This window comes from Belonocnema kinseyi, chromosome 6 (assembly GCF_010883055.1).
Source record: "Belonocnema kinseyi isolate 2016_QV_RU_SX_M_011 chromosome 6, B_treatae_v1, whole genome shotgun sequence".
NCBI classification, from domain to species: domain Eukaryota; kingdom Metazoa; phylum Arthropoda; class Insecta; order Hymenoptera; family Cynipidae; genus Belonocnema; species Belonocnema kinseyi.
The window spans coordinates 141,066,245-141,082,271 of NC_046662.1; the positions used below are offsets into that span (position 1 = coordinate 141,066,245).

Sequence of the window (16,027 nt, forward strand, 5' to 3'; positions counted from 1 at the left end):
CTTAAATCCGTCCAAGTGTAAAATCCTATCATTTTCAAATAAGAATGTTGTATTACATCATCGTTACTTTATCGAGGGTATTGACTTAGAAAGAGTTGGATCTTTTAGAGATCTCGGTATTCTCTACGATAGCCGCCTAACCTTTGATTCGCCAGAATCTTGACTTTATTTAAGATTATCCGTGGTTTTACTGATTGCCCAGCAATACTTGAACGTGTGCCGTTGAATGTTCCAAAATATAACTCACGAAAAACACCTCCATTCTACTTATCTTCATCAATTCAACGGCGTACACCACACGTATTGTTTACAATTTCATCGAACACACAACACCCAGTTAAAATTCTTCATTATTTGCGTGCTCACGTTCTATGCAATACTTTATCTACATATTGTAGCCCTATTAATGGTTCTCTTGAACTATTGGGCTTTCTTCATCTAAATAAATAAATAAATTAGTTTGTTAATTGAAATTCATTAAAGCAGAATCATAGAAGTTAATTATTCTTTCATCATAAGTCTAGACTCTAAGAAACCATAAATACAGCTTTAAATATGGCGCCATATAGTCCACGAAACTCCTTTAACCATGCATCAGTATATTCTTTCGGGAAAATCCCCTCTATTATTTATCCATTCCTTATATTCTGTTCCTAGACTTTAAAGTAAACACTAGAGAGCAGCAAGATGAGGACCAAACAAACATTAGGGGTCAATGAATTCGCGGAGTAGTGAAGGGTGAAGGAGGTAGTCTAAACAGACGGCCGCGGAGTAGGGGTAGTCTGTCTGGCGGCCCATAGTTGCTACTACATACTTACAAACAACATGGGAACAGAGGGGATTGACAAATTATAGAGTTTGGCACTATGCTATTTCCTTTCCTATAACTTATCCAGGTAGTAATACCCCTACACCATTAAAAATTTGTAATATAAAAGAAATAAAATAAAATTTTCTGAATTTTGGTCCAACAATTAAAAAAAACAGTTCTTACAGTCTCCTAAATCGTATAGTGTTCCACTATGTCAAGAGTTTTACTTAAAACATAGTTTTAATGAAAAAGGAAAATATTTGTATTCATAATTTGTGACTAAATTTTGAGAATAATTTTAATATCTGTATTTATAATTCCGGATTACATTTTTGGGATCATTTTAATATAATATTTTAGAGTGTGTATATGTCGATCTTTACAGATTGACACGAATTCTCAGGTACTTCTTCAGTGTCTGAGGGATACTCCATTGGATGCACTTCTTTCTGTACCAATACCAGAACTAAAGTTCGCCCCAGCTTTTGGACCCAGTATAGATGGTGTAGCCATCAAATCTGAAGATTTAAAAGAACAAAGTTCGAATTTTGAAGTCGATACAGTAAATACTTTATATAGCATTTTATTGAGAAAAGACGTGATCACAAAACTGTCCAGGTATATTTTTCAGTTTCTCAAAATTCCTAATTATTTAAACGGAAAAAGCTTATTTACTTTTGATCTTTCAAAATAAATAATCAAGCGATTTCTGTTTTCATGCCTTTATATATAATACTTTGTTTTTTAGATATGATCTCATGGTAGGCGTGGTACGAACTGAAGCTTACTTTTCACTTACTGCCGATGATGCTCAATACGGCATTGAGGCAGATAGGAGAATTAAAATGTTACGCGAGTTTGTTCACAATACGTACACGTACCATCAGTCTGAAATATTAGCAACAATTATCAATGAATATACGGATTGGGAAAAACCAGTGCAACATCCTGTCAATATTAGGTATTCTTTCAAATGAAATTATACATAATATAAGAGTACATGAACTTTTTTCAGAAAAAAACATATTCCAATTCAGACGCATTTTAAACTTGGCGGAGAAAATATTCACAAAAAAACTATAATAACCAAATTTTGGAATAAGATTGATCATAAAAATATTTGGAGAATATATAAGCCAATTAATTTTCGAAATTATATGATTATCAAATAAACAAACCTCACTATAAACCTAACTTTGCTGTTAAGCAAAAAATGTTTAGCTAACAATAATTTCCGATTTTTAAAATGTGGAAATAATGGGGCACAAAGTCCGAAAATGGACAGTTTTCGAGTTATAGAGGGTTAAACATCCAATCCTTTTAAGAAACATGACCAAATATCTCGAAAACTGCAGCTCTGCAAAAAAATGTTCCCTATGAAAGTTATTGGGCTCTAACGGGGAAATGCAAAGAAAGTCATGGCCTTAAGACACAGGTCACTTTTCAAGGTCATTCAATCTGAACTTGTCATTTATTGCTAATATTCAGCCAATAAAGACAAGATATAAAGAGGATATCAATGTAGAACCCATTAAGGCATGAAATGAGAATGACTTAGACTGAATCTCGCTCATCTCTTGCCTTCATTGGCTAGATAATGACTAAATACCGCTCATGTCTTGCCTTTATTGGGTAGATAATGACTACATCGCACTCATGACTTGCCTTTATTTGCCGGATATTATCTAAATCAAGCTCATTTCATGCCTTCATTGGCTATATATTGACAACATCCTGGACAAATCTTGCCTTCATTGGGTAGATAGTGACTAAATCTTGCTCATCTCTTGCCTTCATTGGCTAGATGATGAGTAAATCTCGCTCATGGCTTGCCTTCATTGGCTGGATATTGTCTAAATCAAGCTCATTTCATACCGTCAATGGCTAGATATTGACAACATCCTGGACAAATCTTGCCTTCTTTGGCTAGATAATGACTAAATCTCGCGCATGTCTCGCCTTCATTGGCTAGATAATAACTGAATCGCAATCATGACTTGCCTTCCTTGGCTGGCTGTTGACTAAGTCATTCTTATTTCTTGCCTTTATGGGTTCTATATTCATTTCCTTTCATAGGGAACATTTTATTCGCAGAGCTGCAGTTTTCGAGATATTTGGTCATGTTTCTTAAAAGGGTTGGATGTTTAACCCTTTATAACTCGAAAACTCTCCATTTTCGGACTTTGTGCCCCATGACACTTTTGATCGAGACATTGAGAACTACAATTTTACGAAGTTTAATTAAACTCGACCAGAAGCCATTTCTTGTAAATTTGCTGCGGGGTCCATTAACGAATTTCAGAAAATGTTAAAGATTTGAAGGTACTATATTAAAAGTAAAATGTTTTTTTTTTAGATTTTACAGTATTACATAGTTTTTTTAAACTTCAAAAGATTTCGAGAAGTAATGGTCATACATTTTTTTGAATTTTAGAACATTTTATGGGATTTTCAAGAAATATTACGATTTTAACGAATTTTAAAACATTTCTGTTCTCGACATTAAGAATTTTCAGAAAATATAAAAAATGTCAAGATACTGTACAGGGTATTAAATAATTCAAAGGGATATCACAGAATTTAATAATGCGAGTTTATTTTAAAATAATAATTTCTTCGTGGTTCCCGTTCTATTTCTTTCTTTAAACCCCTTACCCCTCTCATTGGCCACAATTGGGAGGGGCTGACGTTAGAACTACATTATGCACCTTACGATTACTGGCTAATTATTTTGGACATAACTGCACAACAACTGGAAAGCTTAGGGTTCAGACATTGTGCACAACTTCTAGTCTTAGTACCTGCAGTTTGTGGCATCCTGCGTCGGCAAGGTGTTTTCAGAACATTATCGGACACTCAGTTCTGATACCAAGCCTTATGCTCAAAGGTAATACAAATATGTTGCTTAAAAAACCAGACACTGAAAACCGATCTGAATTTTCACCGATAGCATGTCTTTCAAAAATCTTCAAATATCTTACATCTATAATTGCAGGTAAGGTGTATTCTCACTGCGAAAGGAAATACAAACTCTAAACAAACCTTATAGTGGAACAAAACAAGTGTTTTAAAAATTTACTACAAGCTTACGCAACGTCGAATTTCTAAGTATTTTGATCATGGAAAACCCAGGACCCCTTTTTCATACACGGATGAACTAAAGCTATATGGTAGTTCAGACCAAAAACTGCAGCAAGTGATTCATGTGACAAAGTAGTTTTCCAGTTAAATCCTCATGAAGTTCAGACTATATAAATGCAGAACAGGGCATTTAGCCAAATGAGAATTAGAAATCGCAAAGCTAAAGACAGTTTTTAAGAATGACATTCAAGCAATAGCTGAGGGAGAATCATATAAATACCAAATAATTTTTTAATCTGAGCGCATTCAGCATATGATAGTTGAGAATAGCCTAAGAACTACCTTCACTACAGGAGTTAGATTTATTCTGAAAAGTTCTCTTAACTCAGCAAAAAAAGGCCATCCGCGTACTGATGACGAAGCAACGAATGCACCACAATAATTCCGTGATTGAAAGGTTAGTTTTATTATCACATAAAGTGGCTAGAGGTGTTGTTTATGTCAATAAACTGCTTAAGTTACAAGCGGTACAGTTCCAAGGTTTTTTTAAAAGCCAGAAAAATTTTGCGCTATTCAACACCACCTGTAAAGCGGATTAGGACTAGACACTATTGAATTTGTCTTTGAATGAGACCTTAAATATCAGGACAGAAACCATAGAGCAAACACGTGTTACAACAAGCCGTGGTTGTCGCGTAATAACTCAGATAAAATATGCACACGGGTATAACTTTTAACAGAATGCATGCCTTTGTACAGATACATATCAGTGCTAGTCTTTAAAAATGAAGATTACACCTTACATTGGGATGGTAAAATTCACACAGTTGACTATATCCGATCCAATAGACCAGGAGTGTCTACATTATCGACATTTCTTACCCACTTAACCGGAGTTTTCAGGAAACCTAAACAAACAAAATCAGTAAATATAGCGGGTTTTGGCGTCGGGTTACGACAATATTAAGGAATGTGAAACATAACTCTAATTATCCTATTGCGATTTTGGCTACAGGCATTCTGCACGCAAGATGACTGAACATCTTGAACATTTCGGGGAAGAAGGGTACCAGCAGCATCTCACTAGGCGGTTTTAAACACCGGCTACATTCGAAGAAACTTCCTAGATCATCAGAAAGCAAGTAACAACAATCCTATGGAGTGGTAGGTTGTAGCTATTGTGATATTGTAATTTAACTATAGCTTAAATAATGCACGTCATCTTAAACAAGTAGAGTTTATAATGTTCAATGCTGAGTCGTGATAGTGATACATAGAGGAATTATATCCCATCAAACATTTTCATCGCTGGGTATTTCACATTTTATAATTCTCGACAAACTCGTTTGTGAAATGACACATTAAATCAACAAACCTCAATTAAAAAAATTCTCGACTTAATTACATAAATTCCTCGATTGTTAAGTTAATTTCTTAACCTTAAACTAATTACGAAAAGTTAGGCTTCCCTGTCCAGAACTCTGTGTCCAATAAGATTATTCAAAAAATTCGATAATGGGTTAAACTCAATTTACGTAACAAAAATCGAAACTTCACACAGTTCATAGCCTAGATCTAAGAAACCCAGTCATAGGTACAACATAATCTCAATATCGGTCATACCCTGATTGTCACAAACTGGTAATAAAACCAAAACTCAAGTTGGCTATAGCCCAATCCTTCATAAATTAGTAATGACCCAAAAAACTCAATGTTGGTCATAGCCTAATTCTCGACAAATTAGTCATGACCCATAAAACTCCATGTTGGTCATAACTTAATTCTCGACAAATTACTAATGACCCAAAAACTCAATAGATCCTATGACTTAGACCTCCACAACCTAGTAATAATTTGTGGGGTTCATTTCACTGAATTCTTAACCCTGAAATTTAATTATAACAACAGTCATTTTCTTAACAGAATCCACGCTTAGCTCGCCCATTACTACTGATTCTAAATTCATAATCAATTTCGTAAATAATAACCTAAAATTTTTCGAGTTGAATCAAGGATACGTTATCAAAAAGCTCCTAAATAGTGCTAACAGAAATCATCTATCATCTCCTAAATTTTCCGGACAAAGCTATAGAAAACATTTCTAAAACAATTTAGCAACATTCTTTAAAACTAAATCATTTGTAAAAAAAACCAACACATTTGGGGAGGGGGGGATTACACAATTCAATAATTTGCTTAAATTTAGACACCATCAAATGAAATCAGTAAATTTCGAAAAACTACACGATTCTCAACATTTATATTTTCTGAAGGCTACCACTCACATAAAGAGGATACCTCAATATTACCGAAGAAGAATCCATAATTTTGAGTTTAACAAAAGTTAGAGTAAAACATAATTGGGACACAGTTCCAATAATTTTACATTTTCACGTTAACTCACAATATAAAGATCACTTTATGCTTCATTCGAGTTTCGGCGTTTAAATCAACTGGGCTCCTGAAAAAGATCACACATGCTATGCTTCAGAGGGGTCAAATTTCATAGATCGCAAATTTTGTAATAATTCGACTGGAGCTCAGTTCACGTGTTATACAAAATTAAATAGTGGGGAAATATATATTAATCAATATTCACCATCACTACACTTCGATTCATAAAACATAGTGAAAAGAGAAATGCCCAATTAGGGAACTTCCACATCGACCACGTGTGATGCCATTTTCATAAAAGTGAGAAAAAGTTTTGAAAATAAGTTATCATGGCTACGTATGGAGTGAAGTTTCCTTCTACTTATAAAAGAAGATTCGGCCTTACCCGTAATGGAGTAGAATCTCCCAGGGATAAGGGATCTTTAAGCGTCTTTTCACTGTAGTGGAAGGTCAAGGTTCTCGACAAAAACGCGATAAAATGCCTGAAACAAACTATACTGCTGAACGCGGCTGTAGTTAACTAAGAAGAGCGAGCCACGCAGCGACACCCTCGTATTTTCGACAGTCACTTTTCCTTTCCTCCATCGTTGCCAAAATTGCTCTATGTTACTCTTTATGCAGTCTCAAAAAGGTGCTAATCCTGATAGATAAGTCCTTCCGGATTTTTAGTAACAAACAATACTACTTTCAAACTGGCCAGCATCCTAACATGATTCCAATAAAGGCACATCCTCAGGTACTTTATCTGACAGACAACATCAGGCAGAAAGGCGGGAAAATTCGAATACCTTAAGGGTCTCTCGGGGTAGTCAAGTCGACCTAAGAGTCTCGAGTGGCATCCCATTTCGTCTTGAAGTAAAAAGAAGTCCCTCAATGCCCCATGATGCCCCACGATGTCTCGACGAGTCTGCATCGTTAGAAACTAAATAAGAGAAACGAACACAATAAGTCCTTAAAATTATAAATCTTAAATGTAGCCCTCGGCAAGGAGTTTCCGTACCACAGCCGCGGCGTCTAATCATTTTAAGTAAAATCTCTAAATTTCCGCAAAAAATCTCTAGATAATCAATAAAATTTTAATAACTATGATTTATGAGTTTCAAGAATTTTGCAACGTCACACTATATCAAAGCATTCCGAGAAGACTATTGTAACCAATCTCCATATCTCAGTATGTACTGAACTAAGTCCGTGGTAAATAATGAGAAACCGCGTTCACCGGACATCCCTGAGCCGGTACCTCTGGAAATTTTTCAATGTATCTTTACCGAGGTTCTGGTGGCTCGGAACCCACCTTAAGCTGTAGGTCCCCCCATCGTGTACTTGACTGAAACCCAGTCCGTCAATGATGGGGTAAAAACCAGGCTTTGTCCAATATGTCTGGGCAAACTGCTCTCATCAGATCACTTGATTGCATTATAAAAATGCGTCTCTGACTGATGATATATACCGGGAGAGCCCCGTGCAAAATGATCAAATAAAAATCCAACTCTAACCAAAAATGCCTTCGACATATTGGGCAGCATAAGCCTGTGACAACATTTCGCCAATAGTGTTCTCGCGTTGGTGTCACGGTAGAGCTTGCACTTTCCTCTTATGCCTTTGACGGCTATATTGGCGGTAGCACTATACCAACAAGGTTTTTCATGCCAGATAGGCAGGTAAGAAAGAAGAGAGGGAATAAGAAGAACACCAAAACCCATAAATAATAATGGAGAGTATATTAAAGATTTTGAAATGCTTGTCGCTTCCCGAGCATCGTCGGGCGCCCCCGGAGCTGCCGCTACAGCAGTGGAATATCAACTGTGCCTGCTGAGGATGCTTTGACTAGCGTTAACTATATGCAGCCAACCACCTCGACAGAAATACCGTGGAAGAGCATCAATTGGGATACCACAATAAAAGATGAACTGGTGCGTCCCCATCACGAAAATGAGAAGTTTTAAACAAAAATGGAAAAAGGATACAATTTAAGAACGAAATTTGCTGTAAAGTATCCAAATACACAAAAATTCGTACCTAAGTACCCAGAGGTAGCCACAAAAATAAATGAGCAGAATCTGGTACATCAAAAACGCTCAATATCTTTAAACAGATTGCTTTCGGCTGTTGAAGTAGCTGCTATAAAAATGGAAGTAGAACAGCAGCTTCCTATTGATAAACTCTCCTTGGAAGATCAGGACAATGAAGACTTGATTAAAGCCGAGGGCATGGGTGCTAGGGATAATGAAAATCATCTACCGAATCCATTAGCGAAATCCCAGAAAACCTACAGCACCTTGAAAGGAGTTTTGGTCATGCTTCATTAGAGTTCAGGTATATAGAACCAACAATAAGGCATTCTCTGCTCAAAATGAACATCACAAATGATCTGCGTGCACTGATAGAACACCTCAAAAGCAAGTTTTTATCTACGTATTTGAACGTAACCCAAACTGCATTAGAGGTGCAAACTCTTGTATACTGTGCAGCTGTGCTAACCGTCAGAATGTTAACAAAGTAAGGTGCAAATTCGGTCGATTAACTCAATATAAAAAAGAAAATAGAACCAGAAAGCTGATGAACCATGTTACTAAAATCATCCACCCTCTTCACATCGCGACATTAACAACATCAATATTGGATATGATTATGGACTACCACCGGCAAAAAGGCCATAAAATCAAAACCTTTAGACAGATAAAGGAAGTTTTTATCGTGAACTGAGTGTAATGCAAAATAACCAGCAAGACACCGAAGTCCCTCAATTAGAAGATATGACTAATTACAGGTCGTGTGTTTGGGGAAAAATGAACAAATGCAATTTGGACACTGCGTGGTTCAAGCTGGAGAAAGCTAGGGCAAACAAGACTCCTAAAATGCAGTTGAGAAACATAACAGCTTCAGATGTTTCAGCGGTCTTGAAAAGAGCAAGTAACTAAAAAGCTCCAGAACTGGACATGTTGTACAACTTCTGGTACAAGTACCTGACGAGTGTGCATCATGCGTTAGCAACGTAATTTCAGAAGATCATTGAACACCCACATATGATGCCAGACTTTATGTTATCATTGCAGATAAGGCATATTTTCATTGTGACGAGAATCACATCCTTACAGAAGAACAAAATGGATATTGTAAAAACTCACGAGGCTGTAAAGATCTGGTCACTATAGACGCTGTTGCCATAACTTAAGCTGTTTTGATCATAAACAACCAAGGATAACTAGATAAATAAGAATTACGAAGGGTATATTTCAAGGAGACTCCTTAAATGCATTATGGTTCTGTTTAGCGTTCACTATATTAAGCACAACCCTAAACAGCATGTCTTATGCGTTTAGAATTCATGATAATGAGAATGGTCATCAAGTGACCAATCCACTATACATGGATGATCTGAAGCTGGACGCTAGATTAGCCCAGAAACTGCATAAAGTGATTAATGTAACGAAGAAGTTTTCCAGTGATATCCACATCGAGTTCGGACTAGATAAATTCAGAACAGTGCATTTCGTCCAAGAGGAATTAGTGACAGCAGAGTTAGAGATCGAGTTCGAAAATGACATCGAGACAATATCTGCGGGGAATCATATAAATATCGGGATCTTGTTGAATCTAAGGGTATTCAGCATACGATAGTGACAAGCCTAACATCTGCCTTCACTACGAGACTCAGACTGATTATGGATAGTTTTCTCAACGCGGTAAAAAACAATCACGGAAATCAACACATATGCCATCTCTTTCCTCACGTGATCCTTTGGGCTCATCAAATGGTCTATAATCGACCTTAAAAAGTTAAACAGAATCGTCCGCGTAGAAATGACAAAGTTCCAAATTTACCAGGAAAATGCAGGGATTGAAGGAGTAGTTTTACCATGACGTACAGGGGTGGGGGCGTTGTAGATGTCAAAAAACGGTGTGAGACACAAGTTATACAGTTGCGAGGGTATTTTATTAGCAAACGAAATATTGCGCTTTACAGCATTATCTATTAAGCTGATCTTGACTATACGCCATGGTATTTGTTCTCAGATAGGGCCTTGAATAGCAGTGCAAAAACAACAAAAGAAACTAGAAATACAGTGGAGGCAGAAAGCTATGCACAGCGGGCACCACAATACGTTAGATCAACATGAAGTGGATAGTAGCCATCCAATATTTGGCTCAGAAAGGGTGTTCTGTATCCAGAGACGGAAGGATTCGTCATTGCGATACAGGACAAGGTTGTCAGCACTAGGAATCATCGCAAACACGTGTTACGTCAACACTTGTTTAAACGGTGCCGATTATGTGGAGATATCAACGAATCCATCGGTCATATTATTAATGGCTGTCGCGTGATGTCTCAAGGAAAATACACGCACAGAAATACTAATATAGAGGGCATTATACATCAACAACTAGCCCTAAACCTAGAACGCTTAAAAGATTGGATGTCTTTCTAAAGATACATTCCAATTCTCGTTTTAGAAAGCAAAGATTATGTCTTATATCGGGATGGTACGATCCAAACAGATCATTACATCCTGGCATATCGACCTGAAATCACGATGCGAGAAAGCAAAGGTAGAAGAGTCTACATGATCGACATTATTAGTCCACCTAACCGAAAATTGCAGTCAACCTATACAGGCAATCTGCACGCAAGATACACTAAACATCTTGAACATTTAGGAGTCAGTACGGTAATAGCCGTAGTTAAGAGAGCGCTTCTATTAAACATAAGTCGCATTGTAAGAAACTTTCTTGATCACCAGAAAGAAAGCGACTAAAAACCTGTACATCGCAGATAGTAGCTCTAAGAAAGCATCCAGAGGTGATTGTTGTCACGTCCAACGCTCGTGGCCGCTGGTACCTGTAAACCTACAACATAATCGTAGGAGGTTTAAAACATCGTAATCAATTACCTTATAACATCCTAATCTGGTCAGTCACTTAACTTAGTTCGTGGCTATGATGTATAACCGGGTTTACCCGAATAAAAGTTTTCAATTAATAATAATGCCAACTGGCCGCCTTTAAAAACTAAAACTGATTGAGGTCATTTTTTAGAGCACCCTCTAAGAAATCTGCGATTCTATCTGGAATATTAATTGTAATTAAATTTAAAAAAATATCATTTTGGTTCGAATTAAATTTAAAGTTCTGAGATTTAAAAAAATAATGATAGCTGATTCCTAGAAATTCCCAGCATGATAAAGAAAATATTAAGTTTTATCAATAATCTGATTGTTTATTCAAAATAAGCAAAACTTAAAACGCTAATAATACTGATAAAAATTCAGTCTTTGATCAAGGCAATCGCATGATAACGCAATGACTATTATCACGAAATAAAAATAATTGAAAACTGAAGAAGAAAGTCTTTGTTTTTGTAAATAATTACAGTATCAACCACAGGTACGTCAATAAAAAATTTGGAAAACCAAATAAATTACTTTAAAAGTAAACTCACGATATGAAAACAAACAGATCACTGCGGTGACTTCTTATGCTTAGTCAGGATGATAGTTTTAATTTACTGGCCATCTTCAAACTCTAGTGGAGTACAAGGCCTTGACAAGGCGCTTCCTGTGACAGTTGCCTATCACTTTTTGCATTTAGATTCGCAGGTTTTAATTCTGCCTGAAGAGTATTTTCTCTGATTAAGAATCTTCCCAATTAATTGAATAAACCAACGTAAATAATAAATTATAAAAGATATATATTTAAATACATATTTATTTGAAAAATATATATGGAATGATTAGTTAAGTATAAAATGAAATCATTAGAAATTTTTAATTAACTGATTTCCAGTTCGGAGGGGTGAAGAAATAAATATCTTGTTTAATTAAATCTATTTCACATATATCATTATAATACACATAAAGAATTGTTTAATATTGAATAACAGGTAAACTTTTAGATTAATCAGCACGGACTTTTATTCATATAATTAGTGTTTTTAAACTGGCTACAACAGGTGTTTATTCAAATATTACGAATACTCATTCGACAATTGGAAAGGTATAGGTAACTGTTTTAAGTATTAAAATTAGCTACAACTTAAAATATTCTTCAATAATGCCAAAACTTCTTATATTATTAAGAATTGAAATTATTTAGTTTGTATGATTTCTGTTCTCACCTGCTTGAGATTGTAAAAGCAACCGCAATCGATCTGCCAATTAATTTGCATATTCCCCGTAATCTGACATTTTTTAAATTACTTCTGCTTGCATTTTATATTTGAACGAAAAGTTTCTTACAGAATCATCATCTCTATCTTCTTTATCGTTATCATCATAAACATAGTAATCTTATTCTTTTTCTCCTTCATCATCATTTTATCATTTTAGGCATTCTTATAGCCTTCTTTAATGTCGAGCATCGCAGTTTACAGGTTTTTTGAACAACTTGTTTCCTGTCACGTTTAAAAATACTATGCTTCTGTCGACTTGTTTTACTAGACTCGACCGCCTTCTTGTTTCTGTGTTGAACAATTGTCTCTATAGCCTTATATATCTTAGTATTTTGATTAAAGTATTTCTCGTCATACATAAGCTTCTTTGCTATGCATGAGCATTCCTCATGTCTCTTCAAATTACCAACTAGTACATAAGCTGCAAAGTAGTACATACACTGCAAAAAAAATTTGTGTAAAATTACAAACTTTCGAAAAATTATATATTGTATCGTTGTAAATATTACCCACCTCACTTTGTGATTGTACAAAAGTGTGTGAAATTGCATCCTCTAGCGATGTAAATGAAAGGACCCTCGAACAGCAGTGTAATATTACACAGATGATAAAAACAAAATGACACATGCCCTCATACAAACTTTACATTCAGAAGGAAAAATTCAGTCGCAGCATGTAAAAATATCATGGGTCGGTAAAATCTCTTACTTGAGACTGAAAATTACATCGAGATTTTCAATTTTACCAAAGAACTTTGATGCCGGCGCGCCTTTGAGACTCACGCGAGCAGGTGCGTGCCGCACTCTGTTCGGCAGATCGAAAATTCAAACATGGTCGGTTGCAGATTGGGAGCATGGGGACAGCACCGAGCGTGCTGGTCACATTCGCGGCTACTTTTTGACTGCTGAAAAATATTTTGAGGGGTTCCGATTATGCAACCCTAGCGGGTATATCGTCAACAACGATTACTAGGACACGCCCCGACATTTTGTCCGCTTTCCCGCCTCCTAATTTGAAAATACTGGACTTGCCGCACTGAGTGCGGCCACGCGCCCGCCGCTAGGTTAAAGACGTATGTTTCATATTTTTGTCACGGAATATATAAACTTCAAAGAAATACCCATATCATTTTATGTATTTTAGGTAGGTGGTAACTTTTGCGGCTTGTGTTTCAAAAGCTTTTCTGTGCAATTTAGAACAATTGGGACATGTGAATGTCATTTTTTTGCTAGACGCAGAAAATGCCATGTATTTCGACTGGCGCCAATTCGCGATCGCCTGTCCTCGGAGTTTTATGCCTTCCCAGATTAGAGCGCCCCTTCAGTGAAAATTTAAAATTAGAAATTGTCGTCTGCTACTGAGTACCGAGTGTGTTTATAGGTTAAGTTTGGTTATGTCAAGTGTCAGTTGGTGTCACGCACGCAGTGATCATTCTTGTATATTTTATCTAATTATATGAACATTGCCATTAGGACGAGAGGAGGAACATAAAAATAATAGAATTTAAGTAAAAGAATTTAGTAAAACAACGCGACATTATTTTCTCACTTATTATGCAGGTTTTTAGCACTTACACTTTGCACAACCATTTTTTTCACTAAACAAAAACAGTTTGCAATTGCACAACATCATTAATAGCTTATGTTTATACCGGTTTAAAATTTACATCACATGCTCTCGTAGTTCCTCGACTTTCCGCACGTAGCGCTATCATCTGGGAAGATATGAAAATTTAAGGACAGTCGATCGCGATTTCGGGCTTTTTTCCACCATCCCCGCTATCGGCGTGCGGTCTCCTTGTAGTACTTTGTGATAGGGGGTTTCTTCTAATCGTAACAGTATAAACTGATCTTAATAAGGGCGTTAATATGTCAAACTCACTTAGCATTTCGTAAATGTCAAAATGACATTAACGATGCAGTTGAAATTACCGAAGGACCGGTACATGCTATCGATCTGATTGGTTTTCTTAGCTCGCCCCTAAAGTTGTAACCACGCAAACTATTGACGCAGACCACCGGGTGAATTCACAGCGCAATAGAAAATGGATGAATTGCAACACGTACAAAGCATTTCTTTTTGATATTATGTGACAGTCGTCACATTATACCATATCCCCGCTTAGCAAGAAAGGAGTTTAAAAAAATAACAACATTTTGGAAGGCACAGCTTCTTCAGAGGTCGCGTACACTTGAGAGTTTATTGGAGCAGAACGTTTTTGTGTTCTGTAACTCTTTTAGCTGACTTGTATGGATATATGATAAAGCCGAAAGCTTTTGTTGTGTGCCGCGATGGCATTGGCGTGTATGCAAAAGTCGTTCCTGAGGTCGCCACCTCTCAGTTACAGATGCATTTCGAAATTATTTTACAGATCGAAACTCGTGTAATAGTATAGTGGTTAAGACAATTGACTTGCGTGCTTAGGTTTATGCGTTTGAATCCCCCTCTCCCCATGTCGTGCGAAATTTTAATTGTCTTATAAGCGATGTAACTTACAAATGCCGATTAATTATAAGTATATCCTCAAATATATATAAGAATTATTCTTGCGCTTTATTATTATTTATTTTATAGCAATACTTTCTTACAATTCAGTCTTCTCTAAACTATAGTCTATACCAGTAACATAATTTAGATCTCTTTATATTCTTCGTTAGAGTGAAATTATAATTTGCAATTGCAGCATCGAGGAACTGTGCAGAATAGATACTGGACCGGTAAAATCTACTGATCCGCAGGTCCGCACCACTTGAGGATTGGTACTGGTAACCATAAATGATAGTCGTATTTAGGAGCCTATCATTGTAACGTTTACTGAACTGTCGTGTTGTCCATATACGTACTAGTTTGGGGACTGGGTACGTTCCCGTATGCATTCAAGAGGGAAAAGATAAAAATCAGTTAATCTTATGTAATATGATCTGCTGAATCCAATGATACCGGTTAATTTTACAAAAAGTGGATGGGTTTTGTTTAAAGCGCAATTGTTTAAACAAATATGAAAAATGGTTTTTCTCAACGGGACTATACTTTTTAGAAAATATGAACAATTCTAAGCATAAAAGCTCTTCTGTACTTTTTTTGTTAAATGCATATTTACAAAATTAAACATTTTCAAAGTTCAAAATTTGAAGTTTTTTGCAAACTTTGAGTTTCGATTATTCTTGACCTATTAAATATTTGAAAAAATTAAAGAAGCAATATCTTCTTTGAGAGTTCCTCTACCTATTCCTTGTGCGCAACATTGGATAACACAGTCGGAAGCCTAGTTATCGCAATTAACATGTAGCGCCTTTTGCGCACGCCATAGTGCGTTTGGCGCTTATGGCTGGCGAGGTACTCGCGGCCTTACTGAAGTAAGTCTGAAGTTTGTCCCGACTCTTTGCAGTCAATCAATCAGTTCGTACTGAATAACTATTTTATTATATATATAATTAAAAATTTGTCATAAGGACAACCGCAGGATTTCGCGGGAGCGGGTGCTAATCTGAAAAATTGCACCCGCTTCCAGCTAAATCGCGGTAAAATTTCAGCCATAACCACGTCTCACAACCGTGAGATAGGTGGTTACA

At 36.2% G+C, this 16,027-nt stretch overlaps 1 protein-coding gene across 1 annotated transcript in view; it reads left to right on the forward strand.

Annotated features, from left to right (window-relative positions):
• Window positions 1–16,027, forward strand: part of LOC117175630 (neuroligin-4, Y-linked) — a 422,620-nt gene that overhangs the window by 181,379 nt on the left and 225,214 nt on the right. The window contains exons 5-6 of the mRNA XM_033365339.1: window positions 1,197–1,429; window positions 1,560–1,772. Of these exons, the coding sequence (XP_033221230.1) occupies window positions 1,197–1,429; window positions 1,560–1,772 (446 nt within the window). The remainder of the gene's footprint in view (window positions 1–1,196; window positions 1,430–1,559; window positions 1,773–16,027) is intronic.